The sequence below is a fragment of the Solanum tuberosum genome, unplaced genomic scaffold, assembly GCF_000226075.1.
Source record: "Solanum tuberosum cultivar DM 1-3 516 R44 unplaced genomic scaffold, SolTub_3.0 scf00128, whole genome shotgun sequence".
NCBI classification, from domain to species: domain Eukaryota; kingdom Viridiplantae; phylum Streptophyta; class Magnoliopsida; order Solanales; family Solanaceae; genus Solanum; species Solanum tuberosum.
In genome coordinates, this window is record NW_006239053.1 from 1,307,386 (window position 1) to 1,330,279 (window position 22,894).

Below are 22,894 nucleotides of genomic sequence, written 5' to 3' on the forward strand. Positions count from 1 at the left end.
GTTTTCCCCCCCCCCCCCCCAGCGCAAGGGAATCTCTATAGGCTATAGGTTGCCCTATGAAGTTTTATCAGCTTGACAAATTTCATTAATTTATTTATGTTCTGAAACAAGATGAAATGGTAGAAATTCTAGCCTATCATCACTGGCCATTTCACCCATGCTTCTAGGAAAGGTACTCCAGCTAGAGTTCTGGATTCATTCCTAACCAATAGAATATTGAATGCTTTCCCTTCCCGAGTCTATGGAAGGGTCACTACTGTGAATTTGGCCAAATGGGCACTGGAGCTTGCTGTCTATTTTCATGTTTATGTGAGTGTATTGAAGGTTATGCTAATTCCTGTGCAGCATCTTCAGATGGTTATGTTTATGACTATTATACTGTTAAGAATGATACCAACCCTGACAAGGATATTGCTAGCCCTTTTCCATTGTAAGGATTCATACAACAAATAATTTTCTTCATACGGTATCTTTACTTTTCAGCTCTTACTAAAATAGTTGATGCGGTTGTTTTAGGGTACAAGTTGATGAAGATGATGATTACTATGACGGCCCTGATCATTCAGACTACGAGTCTGATGATTCCAATGGTCATCTCTCTTGCCTTTCCACTCCGTTTTAGTATCTTTGTTATTTAAGGTGTTAGAAATGGTTTGATATTTGAGTTTTCTTTTTCAGCTGAACATAATCCCTGGAATGATTATCCGGATGAAGAGGAATCTGAAGATGAGGATGAAACCCAGGCATCAAATGACGAATCAGAAGCTTCAAGCAGCACTTCTGAGGAACAATATGGATCTGAAACTGTTGGTGTGATTTCTTTTACAAATGAGGATGTGGGCCGTGAAGACTGGACAGATTATGCAGATCCAATCCTTGAAGGTGATATATATGGTGAGTCCGATGTTGAAGCTTCCGATGATGATGAGGACATATGGTGATCATCACTACAACACCATGTTTAAAATTTCTCATCAGTACCTATATCGTGCATACCTGTATATGTCTTTGCAGATCATAGTTAACCTTGCGTTGTGGGATGACATGTAGTTATGTGTTTTGAACTTTGCTAATTCTGCTATCTGGGGTAGTGGTGAATTGCATGTTGTTATGTCATTGGGCAAAGATCTTTTCCCGAGCTTTCGCTTTTCTAAAACTAATTTTGCCAGTATTGTAAATCTCAGCTGGGTTTCCCTACCTCTTAACTGTAGTCGTCTAGTTTAATGATTTATGATTATGTCGTTGTTTTTCAGTGTTGTCCAGCTTGAGTTCTAGTTAAATAGTGTGTGTGGACTCGTTAAATCTTACTCTTCGGGGTCATTTGGTACACAGCATGAGATAGTATCCAATCTGGTACAAATAATTTCGGGATTAGCTAATACCTCTAATCGAAAATTTGGTATTATATCCCATGTACCAAATAACCTGCGTGTATCGTTTGTGCTCTTTCGAGAATTGCTGGTATCAGAGTGCAAACATAGTATACACTTATCAGATTTGATGGAACAAAGGCTGGAAATATGTAATTATTTGTTGGTGGAAACTTCACTAGGTATTTACTCTCAATTTTATTTTATCATGATTAAGTCATAAATAAGGTAAAAATATGTGGGAGTACTCTCTTTGTTTTTTTTTTTTTTTTTTTTTTTTTTTTTTTTTTTTTTTTTTTTTTTTTTTTTTTTGTCTGGTCTTGACTTGACACACTATTTAAGAAAGTAAATAAAATGTTTCAAAAACATGGTCTTAAATTAAATATTAAATGTGTTATGTGGAAAATTAGAGTTAGATAGTTGAGTGAGTAATAATTAACTATGGTTTAGTTATTAGAATGATGTGTGAAACATGTCTCTATAACTTTTACTAATTTTGGTCCTTGTCTCTACAATTTAACATTTAGGTGTCATTTGGTACAAAAATTAATAATGTAGGGATTAGTAATGTTATACGTAATGTGAGGCTTTATTTTTTTATCACGTGTTTGGTTTACTGTTTTCCATCTAATTTTGTGTTTGAATTAAAATTTTACAAAAAAACTTCTTTATAATTATATCCTCGGATCATTATGGAATTTTCTATTATACGTAATTGGGTCAAAATAGATAATTATCGGCCAATATTTTTTTTGTGGCCTTCTAACTAGCTAGGGGAAGAACAAGTTTGTCGCCATGTTTGCTATTTTCTCACTTGAATTATTTGAGGGTTAAATTATTGTCATCTTAATAAATTAACCACTCACCACAGATCAATTTTCAATTTTAAAAAGATAGACCATCTATTATTAAAATCGAAACGACAATAAATGATCGTAAAATCAAATAAAATCAAATAAATCATCTACGTTTACACATAAAAAATTCAAGTTGTAGCTTTAAGATGTATGCAATTTTATAAATTGTTCAAAATACAAACAATTAGAAAACCACATATATATCAACAAATAATACATTTAATTAAGATTACAAACGTCATATAGTGATATATTTGTCTTTTTAATTAGTAAATGTTAAACAACTCGCATTTCAAATACTATATTGAGTTGTATTGAATTTATTTAGCAACAAACAACTCTCTCTAAATAATAAAATTTGTAAGCTAATTTATTTAAATAAATTTACTAGCATAAATATAAAATATAAAATCATGAAAATAAATAAAATGAAAAAAAGGATTTGAGGGGTATTTTGTGTTTACATAGATTAATACCATGACATCAAATCATATGTATTCTAGGGTGTACAAAATCGAATCAAACTGCAAATCAAGTCAAATCGAAAAAAAAACCTGACTAGTGATTTGGTATTGAAAAAAAAGTCCGACTATATTTGGGTTGGTTTGATTTTAAACTAAAAAACAACCCGAGACCAAACCAACCCGACATTATATATATAATTTTAAATTTATTTTATACATAAAAAAATTACTTTGATATAATTTTTAAATATTTCTTATACTTCTTCATAGTTTTTATCTTTTAATATATTATTTCATGTTTGAAAGTTAGAATTCTTAATGTTCCAATAAAGATTATAGTCTATATATATTGGTAATTATAATAAAGCTTAAATCAAAATCAAATTAATACTAATGCAAAAAGAAAATCAATTAACACTAAGAATGACAATAATATTGAATATTTGTTCTTTAGTTTTACATTGGTTTAGACAATTAAAATACATAATCTAATTTTAATTTCCTTTAATATTTAGTCATGTAACTAATACTTATTAAACTTATTTTAGCATGATTTAGTACTTTTAAATTATGATCATTTTCAATATAACTTATTAATTTGCAATATTTGTTTTACGCTATTTCATTATTATTTTTTATTGAATATTTTAGTGTCATTGATCATATCATATTTTGTGTTATTCTTTTTCTTAAGAAACACCTTAGATAGTTGTATTTTGGTAGGACTAAAGAAATATTTGAAGTACAAGTAAATTATATGTTTGTATGAATACTTTATCGAAAAAACTCGAAAATCCGTAAAAGCCCGAGGTTGAAAAACCCGAGTTATATTGGTTTGGTTTATAAATTTAAAAATCCGACACAAATGGATTGGTTTGATATTTGAAAAACCCGAACCAACCCGGCCATGTACACCCCTATTATTACTAATACCACCAAATAAAAGGTATTAATTATACATCCTATAATAACACATTGAGTATTTAATTAGCAAACCCAAAATTTCTATCAAACATAATACTAAACAATACTATATGTATAATACATAAATTATTTCTCTTAATACTCCCTACCAAACGAATGCTTAACCTTCAAGGTTACAGAAATGACCATCAAAAGCAAAATTAAATTATATATCAAAGATATAATTACAATTTGCAAACATCACATCAATAACTGGGAGCCGCAGATTTGTCCTCTATACAAAAGATTAATTAGTTAGTGCTGGAAATCATATAACCATGCAATCGATACCTATATTTAATTAGTAGCTACTAGCTAATACTGAAATATAGACTATGGCCACAAGTGAGGGATCTCTATTTATTTGACGTAAACACTTGATATTGATAAATTTTTAATTTGCCGTTAAGTTGAAAGTTTAATTAATGCTGAGGATGATACCTATTATAAATAAGTAATAGCCACTATCTGATAAAGAAATATAGACTATGGCCACAAGTAAGGAATCTTAGTCTGTTTATTTGGTGTAAACACATGATACTGATAAATTTTTATCTTACCGTTGAATTAAAGTTTAATGCGGAGGATGATACACACTAGACACTTCTCAATTTTTAATCATGATGGGTAATTTAAATAAAATCTTGGGAGTCCCAAAAAGTCTAGGATGAGATTCCACTTTGCAGTTACTTTGAACTTGGAGGAAATTCGGTTTAATTTAAATGCTGGAAAAATCTAGAAATATTCATTCACATATACTATTGGTTAGGTCTAGCAATTAAAGGACCATTTACTTTGGGAGTAATTATATTTTGATGACTCCCACCATATAACCAATAAAATCAATACTGACAAAGCTAACATAGGTTCACAGATCAACTATTTAACAAGATAAGTCCTTAGTTGGTTTGGCTTGGTCGCACTCACGACCAGTTAAGACTAAAGTTTCATTAAAAAGTTTTTTCATGTGGTAGAACGTAGTGGATTTATACTACTACAAGAAAAAAGATATGTAACCAAGGTTATAATTTGGTGACCAATAAAATAAGTTGAGAATCCATGAGCTATGTTTTCGATTCATATCTCAGCAAAGGCAAGAAATTACATAAAGCAATTTTTTCTCGTTTCAACCTTGATAGACAGAATTACATGATAACAACAAGGGAGAAAAAAAAGCACAAAAACTATACGAAATAATTAGGTGAGCATGACAGAAGAGACATGAATTGATTGAATGAAAGATGAGATATTGGATAGTGATTATAAAATAAGTATAGATTTGAATGATCATGTTACTTCCGTCATCGTACTATTTGTTATTTATCATTTTTTTTCTCCGTTAGTTTCTATTGTTTCTTCGATATTATTGTATTTTCTTTTTGAGTTCAGTGTTTGTATCAAAAATTAAATAACTTTTCTATTTTTACAAAGTAGGTGTAAGATTGTGTACACCCCAGCTTTCTTAATTAGACTCTACTTAAAAAATTACAACCGAATATATTATTGTTGAACGATCATATTACTATTTATGTTGGTGCATGCCACCCTTTTCACACAAGTAACAAATACAACTTGCCATGTTGTTGTAAACATCCTTGAAAATTTCTAAACAAGAAAGTTTTATGTCAAACAAACATGAAATAGAAAAAGGGGTATAGGAATATATCTATAAGTATCGAAAACTACAGAAAACAATAATTAATACGAAACAAATATCATGCCAAAGTGCCATATATAGATATAAACATAATTATTTTTATTAGTATTAGAAATAAAAATAAAATTATGTGAGTCTAATTATGAAGTTAAAGAGTCCAACACTCTTAATTCACTTAGTTACTTAACCAAACTGCAAACCAGATTTTGCCCTCTTTGATGTTACGTTTACAACAAATTTTATACTCAAAATATTCTGTTTTAGCATATTTTACAGCCGCAAATATTATTTCAAAAATTTTAATTTTCTTACTTTTAAAATACACGCAATTATAATGAGCCTTTAATGCCTCCTAAACCTTAAGTGGTGGTTCCTAACTATACACATCTTCTATTTCTCATGCCACCACAATTTTCTTTTCCATAACAGCAATGTTCAAATCAACTTAGGTATATAGTACACGTTTATTGTTTCATGGAGTATTTATTATTTTTCACTAGAATATGTGAAATCAAGTCTTTTTAAGTTAATAATATGTACATATTTGATGAATTTTCTAAGATTAAAAAAATTGCATCAAAATTACTAGATTTGATTGAGCACCTAATCGAAGCTATAGCTCCGACTCTAAAGACATGTATATTGTAATTCTGACCATCAATGCTTAGACAAATAAAAGAATTTATCTACCTTATTTTGATCTGAGCCTAATTTACAATCTTTCATCATTTTCTCCCGTTTTGTTAACTACTTAATCAGACCTTTGAGTTTCTTTTGAAGAAAGCGCAAAATCAAAAATTCTGACAAGAGGAATAAAAATATGTGAAAATGCAATAGTAGCGATACAAAGGTGTGATCGAAAGTAGTTTTGAGTCATTTTTTTCCCACTACACTAGCAAAATTCTTAATATAAAAGGATTGAACAATTTATCTCACACACACTAATTCCCCGTTATGTGTGTGGTTTAGAAAAAGATCGAACCATAATAATTTAGTGTATGCAATCTTATTTTTCATTTTGTAAAAGACTATTTTATTAGCTCAAATCCATAACCTCCTAATCACATATATGCCAATCATTTTACCAATTACAAGAAATTGCTCCCTTCAATTTGTCATGCATATGCAAAATTAATAAAAATATGTCTTACCCTAGAAAAGGGAATTAAATTGAAAAGACCTTAATATTACGAACGAAAAAAAAGTAATTTACCTTTCTTCTACTTTACAATCTATATATTAATTATAGAATATTTTGGCTTTCTCCTTTTTAGTCTAAAAAATATTCTAATAGTATGTACTTTTCTTTCAAGTCTAGAGTACATTAATTACAAAATTATTTAATTTCCTTTTAGTTTAATACCTATAAGGAAAATAACATATTATTTTTTATTTTATTCTCTTTACTTATTTATAAATAGAGACGTACTCTTCTATATAAATAAATGCATAAATCAATACAAAAAAATATCATTCGTTCTCTCTTTAATTTTTCTCTCTAATTTCTTCGCTTCCATAACCGTTTGGTTAATTTTCTCCTCCCCATCCATCCAACACCTTCGACCATCCCACCCCCGCCACTCAGAACTCCCACTTCCCTACTTACTTACCAAGTACAAAAAAATAAGTAGGTAACTTACTTATATTTAAAAAAAAAAAAACATTTTCCGTGAAAAATATTTCCCCGTCATGCCAAACACATACGTACATGTGACTCAGGCCCTGCCTCCTGCCAAGCACATTTTCACGTAAACAACTCCTATGCAAGATATTTCCCATCTATAAAACTACACATATTCTTCTTCTTTTATTTATTATTACTCATCAAACTTTAAACATCTCTAGTTTTTTTTTTTTTCGAATTTAAAAAAAGAACTGAAATGTCTAAACAATGGATGAGCTTAGTTGGAGCATTATGGTTACAATCAATGGCTGGAACAAACTCAAATTTTCCAGCTTATTCTTCGCAAATAAAAAAACTTTTATCAATTTCTCAAATTCAACTCAATAACTTAGCATTCGCTTCAGATGCTGGAAAATTACTTGGTTGGTTTGCTGGTATTGCAGCTAATTATTTACCCCTTTGGTTAGTTCTGTTAATTGGTTCAATACTTGGACTGATTGGTTACGGAGTACAATATCTTTTTCTCACAAATCATATACATTCATTATCATATTGGCATGTTTTTTCACTCACTTTTTTAGCTGGAAACAGTATTTGTTGGATTAATACTGTATCGTATATCGTATCGATTCAGAATTTCCCTTTAGATAGACAAGTTGCAGTTGGAATATCAACTAGTTATATAAGTTTAAGCGCTAAGATTGTAACGGATATAGTTGATGTTGTCAACGTTTTCACCCCGAGTAAAAGGGCTGAAACGTATCTACTGATGAACTCTGTTTTGCCCCTGTTTTTTGCCATTGTTGTTGCTCCAGTAATTCGGGATATGAAGATTGGTAAATCGAGGAAGTTATCAGATGGGTTCCGAGTTATGTTTGTTATAACTATTGCAACGGGGATATATGCTGTGATCACTAGCTTAAAGCCTGCAATTTCGAAGTTATTGCCAAGTTTGTTGAGTTTAATTGGAATGGTGATTTTTTTGTTGTTACCAATCGTCGTCCCGTTGTTTGAGAGTATGAAAGAACATTGGAATAGGAAATGTTGGATAAGGAGAGATCCAAGGATTTGTGATTTGAGTAAATTGGAGGAAGATATTAAAACACCAGAAGAGGTAATTAATTGTGGGGTTAAAGAGGATAATGATGCTGGATTTGCTGTAATGGAGGAAATTGGACCTAAGAAAATGTTGATGAAATTGGATTTTTGGTTATATTTCTTTGTTTATTTGTTTGGTGCAACATTGGGTTTGGTTTATTTGAATAATTTGGGACAAATTGCTGATACTCGTGGATTCACTGAAACTTCTTCATTGGTTTCATTATCATCTTCATTTGGCTTCTTTGGTCGTCTTCTTCCTTCACTCTTCGACTACCTCTTCTCCAGGTGCAAAATTCTCTCTAAATGTTTTTTTTTCTTATCTGGTATTCGAAATTTACTGACTAATTAGATTCATGATGAAGTCAAAAGTTTCGCTAAAAATATTCAAGGTTTAATATATGTTATATGAATAAAAAATAATTTTTAAGGTATATTCACAACATAAACCTATCAAAAGTTAATTATTTTTTAAGTTCAAACCAGAAATATTTAGTTTTGAGAAATCGTGTTTGTTGTCGTCATGTTGGATGTGTAAATAAAGACTTGGATACCCTTAATGGTGTGAGGTCTTTTGAGGAAAATCATGATGGCTTGTCTCAAAACGAACAATTTCACATCATCTTAAAGAGTATTCTTGAATTGTTTTAGCCCAACAATGGATATGAGAGTCAATAATTTGACAAAATGAGTATAGGAGATGACAGTGATAGCGTAGAGTCCGACTTAGTGCCTTTGCTACCTTTACCCGTAGTTTCAAGAACACATACATACAAAAAAAACGGAGGGGGCATAAAACTTAGTTCAAGGACGGAATTGTTAGGTGTATGTGAACAAGGTCTACGTTGGTAGTTGAAAAGAAAAATTAAGTTACTTATAAAGTGTTGAATACTCTTAATGATGTGAGATCTTTTGAAAATAATGCAAGATTGATCCAAAATCATACTATGAGTATTCTTAGATTGTTTTAGCCCAACAGGCCACACTTCTTGAGTTTTCTCTCTTCATATTTTCTTTTAATCTAATACTGCTCGATATTTATTGGACTGATTAATTATGATTTATGTCATGGAGTCGCACATGGTCCATTTAAAGATAAACGTTCCATACTCAAAGTTTCATTAATTTTGGAAGATAAAATCTGAAAACATAGAAAAATGATGGGCACTATTACACCATACTTCTTGCTGGTTGTTTTAATGCTTTTAATGCAAAAGCAATTCTTGTAAGAATGTTAGTAGTTGGTAGTAAAATTTATGGAGCCGCTTGTTATGGTGACATTAATTTGTGTGTGATAATTAATATCAGAAAACCCAAATATAATCATCACCATTCATTTCATTTTTTCTTCTGAATTTTTTAGACCAAGTATTTTCATGCATTTAATTCACTAAATAAAAATCATCATAAGTATATATTAACTAGCCTGGTATGGTACGTACTTCGTGTTCTTATATTAAACACAAATATTAATTTGGTATTGCCTGGCTTTAAGCAACACAAATGTCAAATCAAATTATACTTGACATGAGATCTAATTTGGATTAGGACACATAGATGAAAGCGCAAGTTATACAATATTTGGCCGGTCAGACAAAATAATTACATCCATTAGCTAAATAATACATAACGTATACACTAATTACGTATAACTTGTGTATATTATATATATATATATTTGCCGGCTATTTTTTTAGGTCTCAAAATTTGTAGATTAATTACTTTTATCTATTTTCTCTGTTTCAATTTACGTGACACACTTTTCTATTTAGTTAGTCTAAAAAAGAATGACACATTATATATTGAAAGAATGTCTTAGCCCAAAAATAATTTTGATGTGTATAGTTACCGGTTATTGTCCTTTGCTTCACTTGATAGTGTAAATATTCTTTTTACATGGTCACTCCGTTAGACCATATACTAAAAATAATTGATGACGATGAGTGATCATCGTGGACAATGTAGGCCCATTATGAATAGTTGCGCGTTATTATAGGTCAATTTAATTAGATGGTTCAGAAAATTTATATACTATCAGTGTTCAGAACTAAAACTCGTCGATTTATTATTTATTTCAGGAGTAAATATGCAATATCAAGACCAGCTACGATAGCAGTGACACTAGCACCAATGACAGGAGCTTTCTTTTTACTACTCAACAATAGTCACATTTGTCTTTATATTAGCACAGCTATAATTGGAATTTGCACTGGAGCAATTACTTCAATTTCAGTTTCACAAACAGCTGAGCTATTTGGGACCAAAAATTTTGGTGTTAATCACAATATTGTGGTAGCAAATATACCAATTGGTTCATTTATATTTGGGGATTTGGCAGCTATGCTTTATAGAAAACAAGAAAATTCATTAGGAAGTTGTTTGGGAATTAAATGTTTTCAAACAACTTTTATTATATGGGGTTGTCTTTGTTTACTAGGAACTTGTCTTGCTTTTATTCTTCATAGAAGAACACAAAAATTTTATACACATTTACGTGGAGGAAATTAATACTACTATATAGTATTAACTTATTAATCTATGTAATAGTATTGTTTAGTGGTAAGAGTATCGACATATATAAATTCTGTATATAGTATATATAATGTAAATAAAAGATAATGTAATGTCATCATATATATAAATGGCATTTTTAGCCGAATGAATTATAGTTGATGATTCTCATTATGTTTATTTTAACGGCGAAATCAGGAATTTACTACGAATAATTTTAATTTAATATATAATATTGTTTATTATATATACATAATATAATTTTTTGACGAAAGGTGTTAAACTGGTTACTCATCCGTCTATTCTTTTTTACATATATATGCGGTATTATTTTATATGCACGTTATGTTTTAGCGAGATGAAGGATATTCAACTGACCATCTTCAGTCTACGTGGCTATGCCATGGGACGCATCAAAATTCTCCATGTGTAACTGATTCTTATTTGGCTATAGGTGAAATCGAGAATAAAATATCTAATGAAGGATTTATAAATCGATGATGAAATATTGTTGGAAAAATATGTCAATTTTCTCCTGTTGAACTCAAAGACACGAAGTCATGATATTATTGCAAAAGAATTAATTAGAGAAGTAAATTTTTGATGTATTAGAATATATGAGGTAGGTGTGATCCTTAAATAAAAATGTACCAATTTATCAGTGCCAACTGCATTTTTAATGAAAACAATCTTTGGGACCCCAATAATAAGACCATATTAAAGTTCACTATCCATGGTTTTAAAAATAGGGGGTACGTGGGAGGCCGTATCACAGTTTTATGTATGGTCACTATAGATAAGAAAATTGTTGTCCGTTTGGCCATGACATTTAGTGGTACGTGTTTGGACAGTTTGGATTTAATATGAAAGTTTCGATTAATTTAGTAGAATTGGACCTAAAATCTTTTCAAGCTTAAAACTGAACTAAATACTCGCGCTAATATTTATAATTCAGATATGAGAGTTATTCATGAACAGCTAGAGCCTAGAAGAGAAGTTATTTTATAATTCTCTTAACCATTTTGTGTTCACATATGTAAACAATAACGTCGTAGATTATGGCCATATATTATCTTTCAAAGCAAAAGTAATTATGTGACGTTTTCTCTCTCTTATATAGTAGTAATTCCTATGTTTATAAGTATAATATATATTATATACTCCACTCATTATTATTCTCCAAAATATAAAGCAGAAATATATAACTCAAAAACAAATTAAACGTACTACTCATATTATATTGAGTGTGAAAGTCAAAAATTTCATTAAAGATATTCAAGATTGAATATATATGAATAAAAAAATAGATCTATACATTTCATACAATTTTCGATATACATAATATAATTTTTTCAACAAAAAATATGCAATAATTGATCACCCTAAGCGACATGTTGCTGCGCCACTGATTATATTATTATTGTGATGTGATTGCTATTTACTTATTAGAACACCCATTCACCCACTGCGTACTGTATTACATTTAATATATGATCTTTAAAATCTAATTACTCGACCAAATGCATCTTATTCCTACATGATTGGACATCAAAATTATTGATTATTTTTAAAACAAATCTAATGTACAATAATTAGTATTCGAGACCAAACAATTGGATTATATACTAATGAACCTAAAAGTTCTCAACCACAATGCATTTGTCTTAGGTAGGACATGTTTTACCCTAAAAGACTTCCTAGCTCGGAATTAATTGAACTCCAATGCATGTAATGTATATGACGATTAGAATAATCCAGCGAGCCATATATAATATTCCCTATGTCTCAATGTATGTGGTACTTTCCATTTTTCTAGAGTCAAATAGTTTAAATTTGATCAAAAATTTGTGCATGAAATCTTCAAATTTTTTTAAATGAAATTTATATATTTGTAAAAAGTACTATAAGTCACAATAATTGGCAATTCAAAATAATTAAAAGATATATGAAAAATTTACAATCAAAAACTTGTTTGAATCTCGAAATCCGAAAAATGCCACATAAATGAGAACTTGAGAGAGTACTAATGAAATTTCAATCACTATTAATTGGTACAACAACAAAAACAGTAATTTTTCTCATCTTATAAAGTCTAAAACAGACCTGCAAATAATAAATTTTGGGAGAAATTCTTGATGGAGGACTATTTAAAGAAAAGGTGGACAGATGAAAGTGTGTTTGGTATGGAGGAAGACATTACTCAGAAAATGTTTTTCATTTTTTCGCATATTTGATTGGACAAAATATTTCAGAAAATATTATTTCTGAGAAAACGAATTCCTTAAAAATGAGAAGAATGACTTCTGCAATGAAAGTAGGGAAAATTAATTTCATAAATGACATTTCAAGTTCATTGTTTCTTTTCCGTTCCCACCCAACACCCTAATCCCTACCCCTTGGCCATCCCACCCTGAAACCCCCGCACTCCCTACCCCATCTCGTCCACATAGTATTTTAATAAATTACATATAGATATATATACTCGAATAATATTTTTTACTTAGTACCAAATACTAAAAAAATAATTAAAATTTTCACTTATACTTTCCAACAAAACATTGTCCTAGGGATACATTTTTTTTTTGTACCAAACTTATTTAGGAAGAATAAGTGAACTGAAGAAGTAAAGTGGGCAACAAAGTTTGTTAAGAGTTAGACATTTATGTTAATTTACTTTGTATAGCCAAACTATCACATGATACTGTCCTCTAATAAGTTCTTTGTTTTATTCCATATATATGTTATTTCCCCTTTTTCAAAGCCTTATAGAAGGACACAGACCAGGCACCAAGATTGTACTTCACATGAGGATTATAACTGTTAAGAGTAATAAAATTAATGATGTCATTATTTGAGGTGAAAAGGTTGTGGTAGATGATCGATCAGAAGATGGTAAAATTAGTCCATAAAAATATAATCTACTCAGCTTGAGCGGGTTGAGCTTGACATATATATCTATATATATGCATAGCAAATCAATTTAGGCAGAGTCTAAGCCAGCTTATAATTTGGGCTAAATACAATGAGACTTCTTTACAACAGTTATTCTATACGAAAAATTTCATTATATAGTGGCCAAATTTTTTTCTTTGAAATTGTTTTTCATGTCATATTGTTAATATTACATGTTTTCTAAATAACATTTCGTTATATGAGTCAAGAAAAAGATTCAGACAAACGGTGTTATTATAGAAAGATTTGACCATATATAATTTAAATTGATCCATAAGAAAACATGTCAAAATAATAAGAAACTCTATTTTTTAAAATATGTTATATGTAAAAAGTTTTATAGTTTTGTTTGATAATTAGACATATTATTATGGAAAAAAAATGGAAAAAGAATTTTATAAAAATAAAGCTCGGTTAGAGTACTTGGGAAAGTTCAGCTATCACCTATATATATTGTTGTTGTTCAACTTATCTTAAATTTGGGAACCCATCATGATTCATGGCACAACTTATCTTAAATTCACTCGCTTATTTAACCCCCCTAAGATGTCGCAGATAAAAAAAAAGGGTTCGATTTAGCACAACGTATACTATACTCGTAGATAGTAAAATATAAATATATTTAATTTTCTAAAGCAACCACCAAGTTGAAGGTAGGGCGTTGAAAATAAATGGAAAATTTTAGTTTTACTCCTTTTTTTAGTGGAAGTTATACTCACTTGATTATATCTAGATGTATTTTTTATTTATATATTATGGATCTTTTGACTTGTATGTCTGCTTAGAGAAAAACATTGGACTTAATTATCAGATCCTTCGACAATTAGCCTGTTCACACTAATCACCAAATTACTAATCCAATAGTCCTTTATTTGTATGGAAATTGAACAAACCCAACCAATTAATTTTATAATTATGTATATCAAATGTGAAATACGAACACCCCAACTATCATATAGCTTTAGACTTTTTATTATTTGTTTATAATTTTTATCTTTTAAAAGCTACTTTTTGTGAATACATAGTGATAGTGGCTAAGTAAAAGAGGAAATAAATTGATTGAAGCAACATATCACACCATTATGGTGCAGGATGGAAAATAACAAGTTGGTATTCGAAATTTATTTACCTGATTAATTTAAATTTGTACAAGTATGGCTCGTCGATCCCGTTAAAGGAGAGGTGCTTTTTATTTGAAATTTTTTTAATTTAACAAGATTTGAAGCTGATATCTCTTATATTAATAGCTGAAAAATTGAATACATGTTATGTAACTCGTAAGTCAACAATAAATATTTATTCAAATCAGATCGATGTTACACCAACTCAATTCAATTTACCATGGTTAAGTTACCAAATTAAGGAAGAATATGCTATCTTGTCCTTCTAGAGAATCTTTACTGTTTGACCCCAGACAATATTTTACTACTCCCACTGTCCGAGTTTATGTGACTCACTTTCCTTTTTAGTCGGTCCAAAAAAATAACACATTTTTATATTAAGTAACAATTTAAATTTTAAATAGTTATTCTACCTTTGATGAAATGATTTAAGTAACACAAATATCTCACTTATTTTAGACCACAATTTTTTGAAAGTCTATCTTTCTTTCTTAAACTTTGTGTCAAGTCAAACTAACTCATATAAAACAGAACGAATGAAATATATATATATATATATATATATATATAAACGGGTAGATTATCAACAAGCTACTTGAGTGAACTTTGACCTAATTCATACATAAATGGAAATTAAAGTCAAAGATTCGACCATAATCATCATCTATAAAATGCAACAAAAATGTTAATCTCCTTCATCATTACCAGCAGAAACTAATTAACTTGCTGTTTATGTCATACATTTTCAATAGTCTTCTTAATTAAGATGGCATTTTACTTGTCTGTATTTATAATTATATTTTCAGTAATTGGAATTTGTTCAGCCGATTTATCTTCGGACTACTATGAAAAATCATGTCCAAAAGCTATGTATACGATTAAAAACGCAGTGGCAAATGCTGTAACGAACGAGCGACGCATGGGGGCCTCGTTGCTCCGTCTTCATTTCCATGATTGCTTCGTTAATGCACGTTCACTCCTTAACTTTGCTTTTATTTTTGTGTCTCACACAACTGACATAAATTGCATTAACTCCTTAATTTTGCTTTTATTTTTGTGTCTCACGCAGCTGACATAAAAGAGTGACAACACTTCCTATATATATATTTATTAAGTTGTGGACAAATAATGTTAACAATTTCGTTGATTTATTTATTTCAAAATATTTATGTATTTGTTTTTGACAGGGATGTGATGGATCTGTATTATTGGATGATACGTCAGATTTTACTGGAGAGAAATCAGCAAAACCAAATTCAAATTCACTAAGAGGTTTTGATGTGATAGATAAAATCAAATCTCAAATAGAGAAATTATGTCCTGGAATTGTTTCATGTGCTGATGTTGTAGCTGTTGCTGCACGAGATTCTGTTGTGCTCGTAAGTATTTTAGCTAGAGCTCGTTTGATTGTCTTATTTTAAGTGCTTTAAGTCAAAATAGTTTTAGCCCATCCAAACAGACTCCCTCTCCATCAATAAGTTTTAAAAAATAGCCATTTCCTGACTCCCTAAAATAGCTACATCTTCAAAAATCATTGAAAAATAGTCAATTTGTGAATTTTACAACTCTGTCATTAAAGTAATAAGCTCGAACTTAAAAAAGTAAAAGTTAATCATAATATTGTGGATGACTACACGACAATGATATGGAATTTCACTCTTCTTAAGTTTGAAATTCACGATATTGTCATACATTTCAGAAATCATGATATTTATGTCATCAATTTTTCACTTGTTAAAGTTCAAAATCCAAGATATTGTCGTGACTTGTGGTATTTCCACATCAAAAGTGGCTATTTCTTACACAAACTTCCAAACACTGGCTATCTTTCAAAAATCAGTTCTAATAATGGCTATTCCATAAAACTTTACAATTTCAAGTTCCATAATAATTTGGGCCATAATTATGATTAAATTTGTTGGTCTCAGTTAGGTGGGCCTTCATGGACAGTGGAATTAGGAAGAAGAGATTCAACAACAGCAAGTTTGGATACAGCAAATAGTGATATACCTTCCCCTTTATTGGATCTTAATGACCTTATTACTAACTTTGCCAATAAAGGCTTCACTGCTAAAGAAATGGTTGCTCTTTCAGGTAACAAACTTTTTAGTTTTTTCTTATTAAGATGATTTTGTGTAAAAAAATTAAATTTATAACGATAACATATCCAGCTTAATCCCACAAAGTGGGGTCTGGGAAGGATAAAGTATATATGTATACATTATCCCTATCTTGGAGATGGTAGTAGCATTTTTTAATTGAAAATAATAGTTCGAAATGAGTATTTAGGTCCGAATAAAGCAAAATGGACAAGTTATATATATTGACAACATAATACAAATCACTGCGATTTAACAAGATGTAGAAAACCACTTGCCTTTATCTTTCATGTTACTAATTAATTTATGTTGTTAAAGTTTATATTGTCAGTTTATAGAAATTAAATGGAAAAAAAGAAGAAGGAAAGTTTACTAATTGATGTGTATATTTTCATATATAAAGGTGGTCACACGATAGGCAAAGCACAATGTACAACATTCCGACAACGTGTATACAACGAAACAAACATCGATTCATCGTTAGCTACATCGTTGAAATCCAACTGTCCTAGTACTGGTGGAGACGATACCCTTTCATCACTAGATGCAACGACCCCTGTATTATTCGACAACCATTTTTACAAGAACTTGGTTAACAATAAAGGGATACTTCATTCTGATCAACAACTATATAGTGGTGGTTCTACGGACTCTCAAGTGAAAACTTATAGTACTCATCCTATAACGTTCGATGCGGATTTTGCAAAAGCTATGGTTAAATTGGGGAATTTAAGCCCACTTACTGGTACTAATGGCCAGATTCGTACTAATTGCAGGAAAATCAATTAATTAAGTAATTAGCTTGAACCTATATAAATTTTAATAGTATGTTTGATTATGTGTGAGTTAATTTTAAGTTTATGTTGAGAAAAAAAAAACTCAACTTTAATTTATAATGTGTTTGTATTATTTGTTTTAAGAAGAAACAAATGTTTGCGTGAATAAAGACTTTAATTTCCGGTTGTGTTTATTATATATTGTACTTTCACGTTATTGGTCATCACCATGGAGTAGTATTTTTATTTATTTATTTATTATTATTATTATTATTTACAGGGTTAATAATATTTTTGGTCCATCGATTATTAATAAATTTTAATTTCATTCCTATGGTCCGTTTAAGTAGCATTAAAGTTTTCATTTTGAAATGAATAAATAAATTTGGACCATTTTTAGATTTACGCGTCTCATTCTTGAGCAGGGGCCATGCTAATCTTTTTGTATCATTCCAATTTTATCGGGTGTCCAAGAAGGGACATTAAAGCTTCAATTAATTGAATTGTGTAAATTTAATCTACTAGCTTGTGAATATTAACAAATTCATCATATAATTATTAATTATTTCACTTTTTAATTATTTATGTGTTATGTTAAGTTTGTGTTGTTACACCATATTTGACAGTAATATTGATTATATTGATTAATAATAGTAAAATAGAATACATATTTTTACGTGAAATGACCTTAAATACATATTGTTGGTATAGTATATTACAAATACAATAAATTACCGTTGAAAATAAAATGTCAAAAAATGAATAAATAATCATTCAGACTGAGGTGCGAATATATCTTACTCTTTTTAAGGAGAGTTAAGTCCACTGCAACATAATCTACACTTATCCAACAGATTATTTAAATGTCACTTAATTGAGTTTCATATTTCATAACCTATATAAAAAAATCGGATTATTTTTTAGTTAAACCACCAACATCTTGAGATTGAAGAACTATTTTTTTATAAGAATAATCTTGAGAAAGAAAGAAAAAATAAAATAAAGATGACTCTGCCGCCTGAATAATTAACACATATATAATATCTACGTTTAATTCTGTTTTTATGTTAATATTCATCTAAGTTGACTTACATGAATTGAAAATATTTTAATTAAATGGCCATTGTATACTTTATAAAATCTACATATTTTTCAAGACAAAAATGGGAACCATATACGAATTAATGGCTGCAATTGCATTGAAACTAATTAACAACCCATGTGATCATGACTTAGTAATATGAATAGTGTCTGCCTAATTTTATAATATTCCAATATTATTTTTATGTAAACATATATATACTAAAATCATTTTTAAAATATAGTCGTAGCATTCTTTGACTGATCCAAACCCTCTCGACTTAGATAAACTTAAAAGACAGCAATAATAATAATAATAATAATAATAATAATAATAATATATCAAATGTAATGCATCAAGTTACTGTGAAATACTTATTGGTATTTAGAGGATATCTTAATACACATATATAGTTTTTGACGATTTCTATATATGAACCTTATATTATATTATATTTTAGATCTGCCTCTGTTAGCACGTATGTCAGTGCGCTAGTTGGCCAATGGTAATCTTGTCAAGAAAAAAAACAGGTGACATGGACAGGAGAAAACTTCACAAAATGTGCTTTGACAGCGAGCGAAGTCTTTGAAATTCAATCAGAACAACATTTGGTGGGTAGGATATAGAATTCCTATCTAAATCGTGTGGATCACAAAATGAATCTATGATTTCAAGTATATTTCCATCGTATTTTTTTTTCTATGTTAGTATAACTTATTTCTTTTATATTACTTGACAATTTAAAAATTAATTTAGAATAGAGTGGCTAGCTAGGCTATGATATAACTAATCCTACTCTTTTGACGAGCTCCACACGCCAAGAAAACCCAAACCACATACGTAATATTATATAAAAGATACATTCCTTGCTGAAAATTTAATTAATTAATTGACACCATATATAACTAACACACTTGTAAGTTTGCAAGCTTAGGAAAATGAGATTCTTTTCATCGTTTATGTCAAATTAAAACTCAACCGTCCATAGAGAAAATTGCTCGAATGATAATTACCCCACAGTACTTTTAATCGTAAGTCTTTGAGTTCGACTCACTAAAGGGAGCAAAAGAGTGGAAGCTCTTAAGGAAACGTAAAATAAAATATATATTTTTAAAAAAAAATCAAACATGAAAAACCTTATTAACGCTATAAGCTATAGCAATAGGGATCTAATTAATTTAGCATCCTACATAGTTTATTAATGGTCACTAATTTGTCTTGACATCAAAAATGATTTTCAGTTGGCTTAAGGAATCTCTCGATACTTGCATAAATCGTTTTTAAAATTAGCAACAACAAATAAGTAGTAATAAAACCGAATAGAGAAGACCTAATTAATGTTACATTATTCGTCAAAACTAGTAATTAAGTCTGGTACAATTTTAGAGGTTTTAATTAGTTATATTTTAAGAGTAAAGATTTTTTACTCAAAAAATGCAATTTAATTAGTTATAGTAGCACATTATCTATTTTTTCAGATTACAATTATATAAAAAACAATAACAATAATATATCCAGTGAATTCATAGAAGTAAGATTTGAAGAGGATAAAATATACGTAGATCTTACCACTACGTTACTATGATATAAAGTACAAATATAACATACATGAACTAGTAGTGTAAAAGAAATTCTTTGACACCATCTATCAGAATTAGAATTCGAAATGAGAATTAATAACTTACCGCAAATTATTATATTTTTTTTTAAAAAAAAAAAGGGTATGCTTGCATGTCTATATAAAATACTAAAAGAAAAATCTCTTCCACATACAAATTAAACAAACAATTAAAATGCACGCAAATTGACCATCACAAAAGCAATGAAAATTAAAAAGACAATTAATCATCATCAAATATTTCTCTAGCTAGTTGTAATTGTCATAATTGGAGATACAATATGGTATGTATATATATAATAAAATGCTCTTACCAATGACAAGTTTGAAAATTAAAAAAAAAAAAACTGAACTAAAAATCCTCCAAATGTCTTTCCTTCAATTGTCTGATCTGTTTCATTTGATGTGACATGACTATTGCTGATCAAAATACGATATGTTATTATTGGTAATGGCACTAAAGTTTGCCACACTAGACGAGGCCGGTGTGTATAAATTAGAAGAAGTTGATGAAGCAGAAGAAGATGATGACGAAACCACCACCATGGAGGGTGGTGGTGGTGGTGGTGGCGGAGTAGGAGGAGCTTGTGGTAACTCAGGTGCCACAGAGGTGGAAATAGAAGCAATAAGACTATTAGCAGCTTCTCTATATTTGTATCTCAAAATTTCAGCCCTAATTGTATTAAGCTCAACTTGTAAATTTTGAATTTGTTGTTGTAGAGTTGAAATTGCACCCATGCATCCATACACTGGATCTCTTAGCCTCACATTTGCTTCATATACCAAACTATTTGCTGCATCTGCCCTTTGTCCCACAGGCACCTCCTAATTAAAAAAAAAGTCGATAAAAGTTACGTTCTAAATTATATATACTGACAGTAAACGAAAAATTATATTATTAACATACTTTAGCCTATTATAGTTTATATGGAAAAAAATGGAGGGGGTTCAAAATAACCTAACATTTTGATGTTGGAACATACCTAACACATTTATATACACCACTAAAATTTCAACAAATATAAAAACTTAAACATATAATGACAACAATTCTATATTTTTTATGGCAAAAATGTTATAACTTATTTCTAATTAACTTTAAGCCCTAGATCCGTCTTTGATTATACAAGCTAGTAACATAGTCAATGATGGAGGGGTGATTTTCATCAAGATGGTTTCATCTATCATATATACACACAAAAATAATTAAAATAATAATCGACCTTGTATATATATAGTGTGATTTTCCTACGAAAGATGATCAACCCCTTTTCGCCACGGTTTACACCAAGACATAACTTATTTTTAGTTTAAGGATAATTATCTTTCAAGCGATCTGATAGTATATCACGGTTGATACATAGAAGTTAAACTCAAATACAAATTGTAGATATATACCATGAGCAACTTGGAGACATTGCTGGCCCCAAAGACTTTATGAACAGCAGCAAATTTGTGAGGTTCAAGTGGGGAAAAATATGGAGAAAAAGGGCATTCCTCAGCACATCTTCTTCTTAGAAGTTTACAAGCAGCACAAGGTGTAACATTGTTCAATGTTGTTCCTCCCCCAACAGGCCCCAACACCTGTCTTCTTCCCATTTGTTGTTGCATATGTAGCTGTGAAATATCTATCTCAGTCTTTAACTTCTTTCCCATCTCATCCGATCTCTCTCTATTCATCACAAAAAAAAAGTCAAATATAAATCAAACCAGAACCAGATTCAGAATTTGAAGTTTGTTGGTTCTGACATGTATTCGTTGAAATTCTCAATAAATATGTAGGGTTTTGACTAGAGCTAATGAATTTTGTTGAACCTCTACCTTCCAAACTAACTCCACCGCGCCGCGCCACATCATGCGACCGAACAAGGATTTTCAATAATGAGATTCAAATTATAAAATAGTAATTAAACACAATAAGAATCTAATTAACAGGATTCACACAAAGTTAACCGCGTATATACAGTATAATTATTTTTTGGTGAATGAACTCCTTGCGGCCCTAGCTCGGCACCTTTGTTCATTTGACCTAATTAATCTAGCTAGTTGATCTTAAAAGGAATTTAATAACAACAACAAAGAAATTATAATGATTTGAACATGTAAATTAATTAGTATTACTTACCTTTCTCTTGACATTCTATAAATGACTTGAGGTTGATGGAAGATAAGATGAAATTAAGATGAAGATAACTGAGTTCTCAAAGGGAGAGAGGAAAATGAGAAAGGGGAGAAAAGGAATTCTTAAAAGGCATGACAAAGGTTAATTAATTACTCTAGAAGAAATAATTAATGTACTTTCACAAGAAACTAAAAAAATACTATTGATTGCCAGCTGAGTCAAATCTTGCTCACGTGTGACTAATTGCACCTATTGACTTTTCATTACTACCAAACCTATGTTTACTTCATTTTAAAAAAAATTAAATTTTGTGTAGCACAATCAAATCAGTTATTATTAAATGGTTTTAATTATTTAAATGATAAATATTTTATAATGTACAATTTTTTTAGGAAGTGGTTGAAAGATTCTCACTCTTAATCAGATGTATCGAATTGAGCTTTTAAAAATAAAAGAAAAAAACTTATTTAGAGTCGTACCTTCAAAATAGATGAATATAATTGGACCTTAATATAAATATCGATCGAAAACCAAATGTGAAAGCAACGAAAAAAAGTCCAATTTCTTGTGATGTTGCCCTT

The 22,894-nt window shown here is 29.7% G+C and overlaps 4 protein-coding genes across 7 annotated transcripts in view; 3 read left to right on the top strand and 1 right to left on the bottom strand.

Annotated features, from left to right (window-relative positions):
• The window catches only part of LOC102600926 (RNA-directed DNA methylation 4), a 6,137-nt gene extending 4,879 nt beyond the window's left edge, over nt 1–1,258 (top strand). For 2 of the 3 annotated variants that reach the window (XM_015310235.1, XM_006350812.2), the window contains exons 10-12: nt 346–430; nt 517–590; nt 679–1,135. In XM_015310235.1, coding sequence (XP_015165721.1) covers nt 346–430; nt 517–590; nt 679–941 — 422 coding nt within the window. In that variant the 3' untranslated portion in view covers nt 942–1,135. Of the gene's footprint in view, nt 1–345; nt 431–516; nt 591–678 lie in introns of all 3 variants that reach the window. The other variant, XM_006350811.2, reaches the window with a different exon arrangement.
• Nucleotides 1,259–7,031: 5,773 nt separating this feature from the next.
• On the top strand, nt 7,032–10,616 carry LOC102591679 (protein NUCLEAR FUSION DEFECTIVE 4). Its single transcript, XM_006350865.2, has 2 exons — nt 7,032–8,321; nt 10,112–10,616. The coding sequence occupies exons 1-2, from the start codon at nt 7,192–7,194 to the stop codon at nt 10,539–10,541; spliced, it is 1,560 nt and encodes a 519-aa protein (XP_006350927.1). The 5' UTR covers nt 7,032–7,191; the 3' UTR covers nt 10,542–10,616.
• Nucleotides 10,617–15,316: 4,700 nt separating this feature from the next.
• On the top strand, nt 15,317–17,690 carry LOC102592018 (cationic peroxidase 1-like). Its single transcript, XM_015310197.1, has 4 exons — nt 15,317–15,584; nt 15,805–15,996; nt 16,546–16,711; nt 17,120–17,690. Exons 1-4 carry the CDS (start codon nt 15,384–15,386, stop codon nt 17,503–17,505), a joined length of 945 nt encoding a protein of 314 aa, XP_015165683.1. The 5' UTR covers nt 15,317–15,383; the 3' UTR covers nt 17,506–17,690.
• Nucleotides 17,691–20,418: 2,728 nt separating this feature from the next.
• On the bottom strand, nt 20,419–22,439 carry LOC102601503 (LOB domain-containing protein 13). 2 transcript variants are annotated; one of them, XM_006350813.2, is made up of 3 exons: nt 22,317–22,439; nt 21,590–21,863; nt 20,419–21,016 (listed from the first exon to the last, which is right to left on the bottom strand). In XM_006350813.2, exons 1-3 carry the CDS (start codon nt 22,328–22,330, stop codon nt 20,606–20,608), a joined length of 699 nt encoding a protein of 232 aa, XP_006350875.2. In that variant the 5' UTR covers nt 22,331–22,439; the 3' UTR covers nt 20,419–20,605. The 2 variants fall into 2 exon arrangements, with proteins under 2 accessions (XP_006350875.2, XP_015165722.1); XM_015310236.1 differs by lacking the exon at nt 22,317–22,439 and adding an exon at nt 22,013–22,298.
• Between the last annotated feature and the right edge of the window lie 455 nt (nt 22,440–22,894).

Coding starts and splice junctions, on each gene's coding strand:
- LOC102601503 (XM_006350813.2), bottom strand. Junction 21,017..21,589: donor ATGTCTCCAAGTTGCTCATG/GTATATATCTAC, acceptor TTTTTTAATTAG/GAGGTGCCTGTGGGACAAAG.
- LOC102592018 (XM_015310197.1), top strand. CDS start 15,384: ATGGCATTTTACTTGTCTGTATTTATAATTATATTTTCAGTAATTGGA. Junction 15,997..16,545: donor CACGAGATTCTGTTGTGCTC/GTAAGTATTTTA, acceptor TGTTGGTCTCAG/TTAGGTGGGCCTTCATGGAC. Junction 16,712..17,119: donor AGAAATGGTTGCTCTTTCAG/GTAACAAACTTT, acceptor TCATATATAAAG/GTGGTCACACGATAGGCAAA.
- LOC102591679 (XM_006350865.2), top strand. CDS start 7,192: ATGTCTAAACAATGGATGAGCTTAGTTGGAGCATTATGGTTACAATCA. Junction 8,322..10,111: donor TTCGACTACCTCTTCTCCAG/GTGCAAAATTCT, acceptor TATTTATTTCAG/GAGTAAATATGCAATATCAA.